The following is a 13,809-nucleotide window of genomic DNA, read 5'->3' on the forward strand; positions in this document are numbered from 1 at the left end:
AGTGATTTCATAAATAAAAGCAATGCTCAGAAGGCAGAGAATGTTGAAGAGAGCTTTAAACCAGAGTCTCTGCTGTCTTAGGGAAAGCAGTGTGGGTTTCCTGACGTTGCTCCATCCATGTCTCTTGCTACTGCTCTTCTGGGACCAATGGCAAGGATGGTGCTAAGAATTCTGCATATGAGCAGTTCACTCCTAACTATTTATAAAACACATGATGTAATACTCTATATTATATAATATATGACACATGCCTTGTTCATGCTACAGCAAAGGTACTAAGATAGAGCTTCTCTGTCATGCTAACAAATCTCCACTTCCGTTGCTGATTTGCTTCTGCAGAATCTGAGGTGTGAACACTTCTGCTTTCCCCAGAAATGCATATTTACGTCTGGAGTTATTCCCACAAGTTTCATCCTTTGCACTGAATTTCTAAATAACATTATTTTGATGGTTTTAAGGGCTAAAGACACACTTAATCAAAAGGTACATACAAAGCACTAACTTAGAACATAAGTATTTCAACTGAGCTGGGAAATGAAGTGAGGAGGGGAAATCAGGTTTAGTATTTTAAGCTGGTTTTATTTGCTGCTTGTTGCACTGGACTGGCATCTCAAATCCACCTACAATGGTGTCTTTCTCTCTCTTCATTCAAACTCCTTTTCAAAGGCTTATTTTTTGATTAAACCCAAGAAATATCATTCTTGTGTCAGTCAAATGTTTTCCACAGGACAATGTAAATTAACTTAAACCAGCAAGATATTGCAGTGCTATTAAGTGGGACAGATAATGAACCTAAATAACTGCTCAATCCTGTTAGTGCAGCCCTCATACACCTTCTGTGCTTCTTCAAGCCCTGCTGCTTAGCATTCATGCTGCCTGATTTGAGACTAAAATTAGATTATAGGAATGCGTGCTTTTTACAAGAGGTCTTCTATTTGTTCCATAAAGTATTTAGTACTCTTTAGGCACTGTATAAATAAAAATAATCGCGATCTTGGAATTCACCTTCAGGAATGGAAATTAAGAGATCTAAGTCCTTTCATTTCTACTGCACGTTATCCTCACTGGGCACGTTTAGCAATGCTTTGTAAAACAAGTTAAAAAGATGCTTGGAAGTCTGGTTAAGGTGAATAACAGGAAAAGAAAAAAAAAAAAAGAGAAGGGAATATGTCTCTAGTTTTAGATCTTCACAATAGGGAATAAAAACAAAAGCTCTACCAGACTTTTAAGATAAAAATCTGCTGTCAAATTCATTAACGTTTTTGAAAGATGCCTACAGTTGCTGGGGAAAAATGGTTGTGGGTTCCAAACCAAGACTCTGAGTAAAATCACTTATACTCAGTTTTAAGATTCAAAGACTATGTATAATTGTGAACCCTTTCAGGGCTGCTGTGATTTCTGAGGGCTCTGCACTGTGAGAAGAGTTCCTGCATTCTGGGTCAGAGCTGTATCAAGTCTAACAATGATTTCTGTCTGACATTCCCCCCTCCTTCCCAGGATCTATCTTTAGGACTTAAGTATGAAATATTGAAAGTTTTTTTGAGGTTAAGCATGCCAATGTCCTCAAAACTCCAGCAGGCATCGGCTTACGTCACTTGGCACTCTAACACTTATAAAAGTCTGGCTGCTCACCTTAAATTAAAGCTATCATCAGGTGAAACATTTAGTCTGTGCTTATTCCCCAGGCTTCATTTTCAGGCAATGGAGAAAGAAAAACAATTCCCAAGGTTATTCACCTTGCCCTGAGATGAGGCACCTATTTTTCTCCATTCCTCCCCTGGTTCTTTTGACAGAGGACTTTTGTGATAGCCAAATTTAGGCAATATGAATCCTGCCATTGGTATCTTCCTAATTTTTGAATGAGAGTCATCAGTAAGCACATATGGATAATCATCTCTATGCTCCTTAGGCTCCTCTTAAGATTTTTAAAATATCTCTTTAGAAAGGGATCAGATTGCACATAAGTGTGTTTTAAGATTATCATTAGCTGTAAAAAATATATTTCAAAATGGCTGTAAAACAACAACAAAAAGAGACATGCTGACAGCTACTACAAGGAAAAGCTCCATGTTGTATTTTAAGGATACTGAATCTTAGGAAAAACAAAAATCAGAATAGTGAAGAGACCTCGTGTATAATTTCCTCAAAACCTCCAGATTTGTTTATAATAGCATCAAACTTGTTACCATCCCAAATAATTACTGTAATTTATATTCCAGTGTCTCAAACACCAAGCACCATCAGGGCATTCCTCTACAGCAGATACAATGGGGTACAGGCAATCCTGCTTCCAGTACAGAAAAGCAGCTCAAAAGTTAGATGAAAGAAGTACCTCTTCAAAATGAGCATCTGAGGCAAAGAGAAAGGTCAAACATCAGATTCTTTTACTTTTTTTTTTTTTTTTTTAATAAAGGATTAGTTAAATTCAAGTCTCATTTCAAAATAAGTACTTTAGAAAATAGCAGGCATCCAAATTATGGAAAATCTGCTCTTTAAGACAGTTGACTTGAGAACATTTAAATATCGAGGGCTGGAATCTTCTTCTTTTCTTTTTAATGATGAGGTTTAAGAAAAGATAGAAGATGATATCATTTCCAAAACCCAGGTCTGAATTGCTGCATATAGTTTGACATTCAAGATATTTTAATATTATCAGCTAGCACTGCCTGCCATCCGGGATGAGCAATGTTTTCTTGACCAATTATTTATATGCCTCTAAAACAAGAGCGAGTTTTGAGAAAGGATTTATTTGAAGGTGGAAAGCAAAACTTCTCCATTAGAAGGGAGGATCACAAATGGACTATGCCAAATACCTGCTTTATTTAAGGGAGAAAAAAGCTTCAGTAGATGTTATGTGAGGGTATGGAAAATTCTGTCAGAGTTTGGCAGAGACATGCCTGGCGTAGGCGGGTGGGCATTCAAGCCTGACATAACTGGCAAAGCAGCAGTGGTGACATGAGAGGACATGAAAACATGAGGGGTGAAAGGTATGACCTGGTGTTCTCAGAGGGAGAGAAGTTGCTTGCCAGAATATCTCAGATGGGAGGGAACCAAAAGTGCAAACACAGAAGGCAACCCCAGCTCCACTCTCTGTGCAAACCCAGTGAAGACAGCAGCTGAGATGTCAGGTTGGTCTTTAGACCATGCCCCTATTACTGTCAGGAAAAAATCCTTTTCATTTCATAGTAATTAAAATGCTCATAGATGTTTTATTAACTCACTCTACAGAGCCACATAGATTTTATAATTCATCCAAGCACTTACAAGTAGTTACTTGTGTTAGGCTGTCAAGACAGAAATGATTCAAAACCTTGTGTACTGAGCTTCTTGGAAGACATATCATTCCCTAACACAATGGTATTAGAAAGACTGCTGACAGATAGTGATCAAGAGATTTCATTTTGCTTGTCATATGGTGGGTTGTCAATTCTTCTTTTTGCTTTAGATAAAAGCTTAGTTGCATTAGATTTCAATAATGGTGAAGTTGCAGGTTAACATTTTTCAAAAGCACCAAAGTGACTTCAGTACTTAAATTCTATTTTCAAAATGCTGTAGATACCTGAGAACAGAAGTCTTTGCAGTAAATGGAACTGAGACATTATCAAAGAAATTTATGGAATGGTGGGGAATGAAATCCCACATCAAGAGGGCCAAAGCCTGTACCCTACTCCAGCGTATATTTTAAACCACAGGTTTAAAAAATATTAAGTTTGTAGATGACTAAAATTCAAGGACAAGCCAAAGATTTACATTTCCATTTTGAACATACTTGCTTGTTTTAACACCAATGTATCCACTGCAGATTTCCTCCCACAGTTCTAAAAAAATATCTAAATGACAATTTTAGGATGGCCTTCACCTCAAAAGATAAGATTCCCTGAGTTTTGTTCAAGATTTAAGCAGGTGATTCAGTGATATTTCTACAAAGTTTTCCATTAAAAATATGAATGCAAATTATTAGCTTGACTTTTTCTCCTTTTTTCAATAGATTAGAGGAGGAAGTGGCCATTTAAACTTTACTCCCCCCTTGAGTGAAATGAAAAATTGAACCAGTCCATAAAAGTGGAAAAATAGCCCAGATTTTCCTTCTGTTAATACTAACCTAGTATTAAGCAAATAAATAATCCATGTGGTTAGTCTATATTTAAAATATTTGTTCTTCTTTAAATATAAAGTAACTTTCACAGAAACAAACAGAAGTGGCTAGAGACTGAAATCATTCCTTTGAAACTGAAGCTGAGTAGTTTCTCCTTTAAGCTCCAAACATCATCTCCCTCATGCCCATAGGGCTTCACACCGTGCTCCAGGACTCCATTCATTCCCTGCTCCCCTCCACTGCTGAGCTCAGAGGCTGGCCCAGGAAAGCCTGGTTACCAGCTTGGCTTCCCCAAGATTTTAGAAGTTTATCTCCATTCATTAATTGCCTTCTTTTTTTAATGGTGAATTTCTCAAGTTAAACTGTATTTTTTCTAATACTTTTAGCTTGCTCTGTTATTGCAGGTACTGACTATGTAATGTTGAGAGCAAACACATTTGAATCACAGCTGCCATAGCAGCTATAGAGCATCTAAAAGAAAAAAAAAATAGGCCAGACCTTTATTAAATTTTAAAAGTATGCCTTCGCTACACTCTTGTAAAGATCCAAATAGGGTATTCAAATCTCTAGAGATCACCAGTATAATTTCTTTATCATGTTCCATTTAAAATTTAATTATGTAGTCTACAACAAGAAGTATCTGAGTATTTTAAATAGGTCATGCAATGAACAACTTAATATTATTGTAAAGTTTTCCTTGTGAAGATCTCTTCTTTGATGTGCTGTTGCACACAGAAAGCCTTTCTTCAAAAAAACAATATACATTCATAGCTATAATAATGTCATTTAATATAAAAATTGTAAAGCTTCTTTATCACATTTAAAGTCTGAGTTTTCAATTCATTCTCTAGCCTGAGCTTCCTGAAATCATCAGAAATAACTGGTAAATTAGAACTGACACAATATAATTGTACTGAAATTTTTATATCTTTCTACAGGCAAAATTAATCTATTAACTTTCCTACTAAATGATGTCCACCAACTCACATTTTTCTATTTTTGCCTATCAGTGATACACATACTTCAGTGGCAAGAGGAAGGTTGATTTCTTCTTCCTTAAATATAATCATTAGAGAGCCATCAGCAGCATTTAATGGAAAATGAATATATTAAAAAGCCACATTTACCAAGACATGTGTGTTAATATGTGTTATATTTGTTTTTTTTTTTTTTAATGCACATATGTAACCTCTCTTGGTTACTACTGAGATGAGAAAATATTCAAAATATACTGCTCTGTACTTCTGACTAATTAAGGGCCTTATGGGAGCAAGACCCCCATTTCACCTCTTTAATTGAACTATGAAAAAATCAGGAGGGGTTTTTGAGGCTTTTTTTAATGACAACAACAACAACAAAAATAAATAATTAATGCCACCGGTGCCTAAGCTTTCTTGACAGCCAGACAAAATATTCCAAGTACTGAAACATCTGTTCACACTTACACCACTTGCAGTGAAAACCCTTTCACCAGGTTTGCAAGTGCATGAAAATTACTTGATCAATCCTGGCCACAAATATATCCAAGAGTAATCACTGCTCTGGGAAAAGGCATTGTACTTGCCTGAACAAAGGAGAGTTGGATTTCTGGTTCTACAGGGGATTTGCTGTGCCCCACTGACCAAAATACAGTGATGGGAATCCCAGCAATGATGGGAAAGTGGTTATTAATGTTGTCATTTCAAGGTGAAACAACTGAAATTTTGTATGTTGTAACGTAGTTTCAGGGTGAAGGTGGAAGAAGACGTGGGGAAATTAGACTATTTCACTCTTATGAATTAATAATAGCAAAATGAGTCACTTGACGTTTGAAAGAAGAACAAAAAATATTAGATTACTACATCACAACATAAGATTAAAAACCCCAAGGAGCTGTTTGCTTAGAGAAATTCAGAAACAGGTGAATCCTGTAGAAGACTGGAGGACAAGCCAACCTGTGCCTAGCTGGAAACATTTGTTTTAAATCGTGACAAGATCATTTGGTTTAATATTTATAACACAATTACAATGCCTTGTGCACATTGCTGGTATAATCTGATTTTACTTGTGACATCTTACTGCAGTTGAAATTAAAGCCTTGTGGTAATAATTCAAAAAGAACATTTAGACAATCATTAATGGCAAGTACGAAACGGGATGTTTATTCAAACACTTATGTGTCTCATTTTAACTTTAATTTGAAGTGGAATTCATTTCTGCAGTGTAAGGACTCCATGTTTCCAGTATATTAGTCCTATAATACCTCACCAAGTGCAGTGAAACTGGATTTTTTTTTCTTTTTCTGGTATGTGTGTGTGTATGAAGAAATGCAATTATTTTGCAAGGAAGATGAACAAAATCTTTGGTGTCTGGTAGGCCTGATCACTGGTCAGCTCTTCAAACACAAGTCAAAATTTCATGAGAATATTTGCTTGCGCAACCACGGAGGCCAAGTGATGGTAAGCCATAAAAAGATATGTAGCTATTAAATGAACAAATCATATAAATCACATAAATTTGTACAAACAGAACAAAAGGGTACATTACACAGGAAGAAGTCATAATATATAATGAAAAAATATATTTTACAGCTTATCAGTAAAAAAAATGTCAACTAATATACACCACACACCTCTAAAGAAAGGTGGATATTTTTTTTCTGCCTTAGAATCAGAAGCATCTTGCACGTATTATCATGCTTAAAGAAAACTCTCCTTCCTGTTGAAATATTCTTTTTACATTATATGTTGTTTGAGCTACAACACTGCTTTAATCAGAGGACAGCAAAACCCCCCAAAAGCATAACCCCACTAAAACCCCTTGTACCTCAGAGAGCAAAACCAGTGGCAGAAGGTACAAGAGGACTGAGAGCATCTCTTCTTAACTCACCAGGCATTGCTGACAGATTACCATACCAGATTTTTTTGTTTCCCTTTTCTCCACCCTTTTCTCTATCTGCATGATTACAGCATTTTATTGCATTCTCTAACAATATGTAGACAGGTCTCTCTTCAAAAATCTCTGTCACAACCTGGGAGTCTTGTCTACTTCTATTATTTTATGAAAAGATTTCTCAGCATAGAAGAATTTGGTCTAAGCTGCTTTCCTGCTTTCCAAATGAAAATGCCTTGAGATAACAGCTTTTTTTTTTCCTCCTACCTCCAAGTTTCCCTCCTCTCATCCCTCAGGTGAGATGTACAGCAAAAGCCAAACCACCTGCCATGGGTATAATTGCACAGCTGGAAGGAAGCCACAGCTGGGATTTTTCTCATCAGGTGCACAACTGTGCTGAGCCTCAAAGCAACTTCAACCCATCGCTTTAAGCTGTGTGGGCTTGGCAGTGCCAGTATTTCAGTGTCATTTGTCTGTCTGTGGCATGCAGGGAGCGTTCTCCTCTTTGCACCCCCAGTTCTCAGTATCCCAGCAGTTCTCCCAAGGAAAAGGATCATGTTCTGCCTCCAAAGGTCGTGCTTCTTTCAGCACCTTCCAGACATTGACACACAGATGCGGTTTAGAGCAACTTGCTTACCTTGGTAACGTTCCAGATAACTCTGTGGCAGTCTCTCTGAAAGACACAAAGGGAGGAAAACTTAGTTTGTGTTTTAAACAGCTATAAAATTTTTAAGATGCCTTTGTAGTGCTTGTGTTTTATAGGAGTGCAGACACACAGCCACGGCTCCGTACGCAAGCGCGTCGCTGACGGATGCGGTGCCCCCCTGATCACACACAAAAGAATGTGAAAAAGCAGACGATGGAGTGTGATCTAAGGATCTATCAGAATCAACTTCTCCGCGGTACAATTACTCATTTTTTTAGGCATAAAATTATCACTATTTCAAATGCCAGCACTGCATGATCTTACATAGACAAAACGTAGCACTGGGCCAATTTTCCAGTGGAAAATGTTCCCTTTTATTTCAGTGCCGCAGCAAAAGCAAGGCATTAGACAGTTCTACCAGCAGGTTATGCACTGAGAAAATACCATGTTAATGTTAAATCTTCTTATGCTGGTCCTAAACAACAGCTATTTTCCAAATATGTGACCTCTTGTCCAATTTACTTGTCTGAAACTCTTTTGTGGGTGTGCAATTTGTTTGAGGGAAGCTGAGTGCGAGATAGTGAAAGAGAGCTAATGGTGGTATGTCACACTAAAGCACAATTAAATACATTGCCATTACCTATGTACACAGGCCTTAAAGTACATCCCAGATTTATCACCACTGCATGTCCTTGTTTCCCTCCCCAGCAAATTTGCCTAGACCTTATCCAAGAATCAGGAAAACAGCTGGACAGTTCCATTTCTCATTTCTCTCCCATATGTAGAACCTTAAAAAAACAGCAAGAAGGCATAAGAGGCTTCATTGTCTTAGACTTGACCAGATGCCCTTCTCATTCCACAGTCTTCTTGTCCAGTTACAACATTTATATCCAAATACAAATTTTCTGCATGAAAGGTAACTGGTTACTTCATACCCTGCTTGCTTCAGCTGAGATAGAAACTGCAAAATTTCACATCTGTAGATGAAACTTAAAGTACGGAACAATTCTCAACATAATATTTTCTTATTATTAACAGCAGAGAAAATCCTTCCATCCACTTTTACAGGTGGAGGGGAATCTTTTTTTGTAAGGGAAAGGTGGTAGTAATTAAGATAGGTCCCAAAAATCTTCCTTGCCTAAGCAATTTACAAAACTATAGATCTAGTGATCTCTTTGTAGTGAAACAGCCCTATATATTCTTGTTGCAAGAGTATGAACCTTTTATATACATTGAACCCCAGACTGAACCCCAAAAGCTAATTTATTTATGAATCTAAAGGAAAAACAATAAAGAAATAAATTTTTGAAGGCTTTTCTAGAGTTTACCCATGTTCTTCAAAAAGTCACTTTTCTTGATGGGGCAACTACAGAGTTAATACATTAAAACCACAATAATTCAGAACTCCTCTTCAGGAGATCTTTCTAGATCTTTCTAGATCTTTCTAGTGCTTTTTAACACTACATGACCTGTGGGCAGCTATAAGGGTCTAATTTTTTTTAATTACAATTTTTTAAATTTATTGGACATCCCACAGTGACACCAGGCTTTTTCCCTAATGGTTACACTGACAGTTGCAGTCTCCATTACAATGTCAGAGGAAATGAAATGGTCCCTCTAAACGTGCACAGCTTTGTATTTTCAGAGTCTTTGTCTCCAAGCTGTGCAGTTTACTGGGCACAGAAGGTTGCCTTAAACCTCCCAGTGCTTTGCTTCAAAAGGCACAGATCAGAACTGTGTTCAGTGGTTGCAAAGAAGACTAGGCAAGAAATAAAAAATGGCTCACGCCCTTTTCTTGCATGCACCATTCAGCAACAGTCCAGCAGATATTTAAGCACCTCAGAAAAAAACAGTTCCCACCCCAGCTAAGGCAGACATATTTAGCAGGTGTCTGTGATGAACAAAGTCCATGATATAAATGACATCAAAGGTGAGAGCCAGGAGAAAGAGCAAATGAATGTAAAGAGATAAGAAAAAGAAATTAGAGTAGAGCAATACAGACTCCGTTTCTATGGGGTTATTTGATACAGCTGTGCATTTTAGATATTTTATTTTCATTAAACTCCTGCACATTGGTAGTACACCACCTCATTTTCCAAGCCCTACTCATGACTTATACACTTCAAAGAATTAGTATGATACTTTTTGCAACCTATCAAAGAACCAAATTACTAAATTTGGTTCCAACAGTCAGGGCATTTCCCCCTTCCACTGTTAATCCCAGGTATCATCTCTTTTCATTGAAATGCTTTTTTTTTAAGGAAAGAACCTGGATCTGGGCATCTCTTTGTTTCTTCTTCTAAAGGGGCTTCGTAGCCTTTAGCTATCCATTACTGTTCCAAAACCAGAATGGCACAAACCTTATTGCTTTAGGGTATGGCAGCACATTTTATAAAACAGCAGTTGCTCATCCAGCTTAAAGAGGCAACCAGGCACATCATGGGTGGGTGCTGCAGGAAGCATCAAGAAGCAGAATCATGTAGGTTTAAAAGAGGAACCACGCTCTCAGTTTCTGAGCAGAGCAGTGAGTGATTGGTGCATCTAAAGTTCTAAAGATTTTAATTGTTGTTAAATAACACTCTCTACAAGGGATGTTAGCATTGTGGAAACAATTATTAAATAGTCAATGCAGTGGCAAAAATATCTGAATGTGATCAGAATGTTGAACAAAGACACTGCAGGTCTTTAACATGCATTTTTAATGTAATTCATTTTGTTGCAAATTTTTTATTTGGTTAGATCAAATTCCATTTTTGAGCAAAAATATGTAAGGTGATGGCTTTTGAAATGCAGATCCAACTCAAATAAAACTCAAAGTCACAAGTAAAAGTCTGATTAGTTCCTAACGATCCGAAGATTTCACTGCTTCTCATCAATTCAGTAAACACTTCTACCATAAAAACAAATTAACCCCACATTAGACTATGAAACTAAAAATATTATTTCCCAGAAAACAAACACAATTATCCCCACCATGCCATTGAAAATAAATGATACATGGGCTGCTGAAGATGGTTAATGTCCATGGTAAGAGTTCCTATAAATATCAGGAATTGAAACACCACTCTATAAATATATTTCATGGGAGTTTAAAAAAGAAAATCTTTTGGAGCAAATTACTCATCAAGAAAGCCCTTAAAGTTTGTTTAAAGATAATAGATACTCATTCTGTAGTCATTCAAGAAACTGAAACTAGACTTGCACAACCAATTTTCAGACCCCTAGTACTCCCCAATGACACACACATAATATAACTCACACACAATAAATATAACTCACAATTTACTGTATCTACAGGAAGCAGAAAATTCTTGGATGAAAATAAGAAGGTAATACTCAAAGGGAGAATGAATGTAAGATCATGTATTTTTACATCCTGCCAGAGATATGAAAGGATGACCTTGAAAAAGAGTGAGGATGGAAACTTGAATGCTTTGTCAGAGCTGCCCTGAATTCCACTGAAATTGGCTCCAATGCGAATGGGATGAGCTGATGCTCAATAGTGCTAAGGCAAGGAGAGGACCTGGCTGAAAACCCTGGAAAAGCAGTGATGAGGAAGAGGCATGGCATTATGGAAGAGCAGGGCAGCATTTCCAGGAAGGTCGTTTACAATTTCTAAGTATTTTGTGTTCAGCCGCAAAGGACAGATTTGGGACAGCATGATCTGTATGCATGGAAGATGTAGGTGCTGTTGAAACCAGGATGGTGCTGGGTGGGAGGCCTGCACCCCAAAATATTGCAGCCTCCTATGGGGTCTTGCTAAAAAGCAAAGTTACAAATTGCTTCTGAGACCTGTGAGGAGCTTTGTCCTACTGCAGGAGCTCTGCACTCTTGAGAGAGCCAAGCAGCTCTTGGTTTGCAGCTCTTCTCAAAGCCCAGAGAGCCAGTGTGGGTGAACCAAGCACCACACACGTACTTTGTCATTTCTCTCTACAGGCTGAGAAATCCTGCCCGTAGGATTGAAGTAGGATGTATACCAAAGCAGAAAAGTATAAATATTTTAGTCAAAACCTTACAGTGAAGTGGAAGTGGGAAGATCTGCATAAAGATCAGCAAACAGACTTTACTGCCTAATAGTTCTGTTTAAAAAGGGTTGTTCAGAAAAACTCTTCATAATATCTGGAAAGTGTTGTGTTTATATTAAATGTTTTGTTCACTGAGAAATCATATGGTGCTCTGCTCTCTGAGGCTGACTGGCAGCTGTTGTTACCCACCTACATGCAGGATTTGGCACAAAACAACTCTGAAGTTTGAAATTGCATCATTTTGCAGTTTGCCCAGAGAAGCTGTGGCTGCCCCGTCCCTGGAAGTGATGACAAGGCTAGACTGGATGGGGCTCAGAGCAACCTGGTCTAATGGAAGGTGTCCCTGCCCATGGCAGGAGGCTTGGAATGAGATGATCTTTTAGGTCCCTTCAACCCGAACCATTCGATGATTTTCACTGTTTCTGCAGCGATGTAAACTGAGGCACAAGAGACAGGGCAGGTTTTAAAGGGCACCTGAGGTCATCTGGGCTAAATGCACTGCAGTAACCTGAGCAAGTACTGAGTTCAAACCATACAAGTCAAAACTACACTTGGAAATCTTCTTTTAGCTCTGCAGGATCATGACCCTTAGTGATTCGGAAGCTTTAGGTCTCCACAGAGAACAATTTTTGTTCTGCAAAGGAAAGCATATGGATTCTAGCTAAGCAATCTGTCGGGGTGCTGGGGAAGATGCAAAAAAAGACAGCAACACATCCCTGCAACGGTGTCACCGTTCTTCCTTTTTCCATCTCACACTTTGGGGAGAGGATAAAGCCCGCCTACGGCACACAAGGCACATGAGGATAAGGGCGAAGCTGGAGAAGGGATCTGCAGGGTGTGCTAACACAAACGCAGCTCAAATGCAAGCAGAAAAGCCCCAGGATGCAGAATAGTTTGGGAAGAGAGGTGCCCTAACCCTGAGGTCTTGGTTTTAGGCATCTGAACCAGCAGTCAGCGTTTCAAGAAGGAGGGTTAAAAGGTCCTGTCTTCTCCAGGACAGGTGAACAGGACCCCTATGATTCCCTGGGATGTACAGAAGCAGTAGCTCCCATTACTTGTGCTCATTTTCCTTAAAGCACAAAAAACTCCAAGAGGTTAAGCTGGTATTTCTGATTTGGGTGGAACATTCAAGCCTTCACTAAACAGAGTCCTACCACTGACACAAGCATTGATCTTCCTGGATGGGATATATTTGTAAACAGAAAAAAGCAGACATTGAAGAAAAATGACGTATTTTGTATGATCACTTGAAAAGTTACAGGTTTTTTCCCCAGGAATATCCACTGGGCATAACTGGATAATGCCAAGAGTGTTGATGTATATGACACATTGCAATACAGTTGATAACTAGGAAGTTCTACCTTGAAATATTTCCAAATATTTCATAACCATAAGTTGTTCTTTGCTTTGGCCCAGGGGAAAACTGGACTTGCCAGAACAAACAACTCACCTGATGCTTTTGACCACTTTTTCCTGGCTCTGCCTGTTCACTGACACTGCACCACTGACTGAGAAACACAAGAAAATTGGGGTGGAGAGGGCTCCAAAGTTTGTTGTTGAACAGCACCCCTCAACCAGACCACAAATAAAGCTTTTTAATTGTAGAGTCCACAATTGCAGACACATTCTCGGCTCCTAGACATGCATCAGCAATGTGAAAAAAGACAGTCACTAATTGTCAGTATAAAGCAGAACTAAAGAAAAGTTTACAAAGGCATGAGAAGGATTTTCCACTCAGAGCAGGGGAGAACAGCTGAGGAAGAACTTTAAATTAGCCTTAAAAGAAGGTTGTATCAGGAGGAATATAATTACTTTCTTGGAGTTTCACCAAGACTTGGGAGTCAATGCCTCTAGTCTTGCAGAATGGTGCAGTGGGATTTTTAATGACCACAAATGGTCAGGACATTGATTTTACATTCCAGGTGAAAAATGGCACCTCCAAAGACACATTGTTGTCTCTGCTCTTCCTAAAATCACATTGGGGACTGCATCTGCCTTGACTTGGAAGAATTAATAGTGTGTATTGAAATACCATTGTGAGACACAAGATATTTCACTGGTCTTAAATTGGATAGTTTCTCAGATTTGTTAGTGTGCAGCAGCATTAACTGGCTACATTTGGATAAAATATAGGGTTTAAATTCTGGATTCAGTTTTGCTAGGATTAATTT

General features: G+C 38.2%; 1 protein-coding gene across 3 annotated transcripts in view; it reads right to left on the bottom strand.

Annotated features, from left to right (window-relative positions):
* The window catches only part of CELF2 (CUGBP Elav-like family member 2), a 547,081-nt gene that overhangs the window by 299,505 nt on the left and 233,767 nt on the right, over window positions 1–13,809 (bottom strand). For all 3 annotated transcript variants that reach the window (XM_059847526.1, XM_059847525.1, XM_059847520.1), the window contains one exon: window positions 7,605–7,640. Coding sequence is in view for 1 of the 3 variants with exons in the window: in XM_059847520.1 (XP_059703503.1) it covers window positions 7,605–7,640 (36 nt within the window). In the remaining 2 variants the exon portion in view is untranslated. The remainder of the gene's footprint in view (window positions 1–7,604; window positions 7,641–13,809) is intronic.

This window comes from Haemorhous mexicanus, chromosome 5 (genome assembly GCF_027477595.1).
Source record: "Haemorhous mexicanus isolate bHaeMex1 chromosome 5, bHaeMex1.pri, whole genome shotgun sequence".
Lineage (NCBI taxonomy): Eukaryota > Metazoa > Chordata > Aves > Passeriformes > Fringillidae > Haemorhous > Haemorhous mexicanus.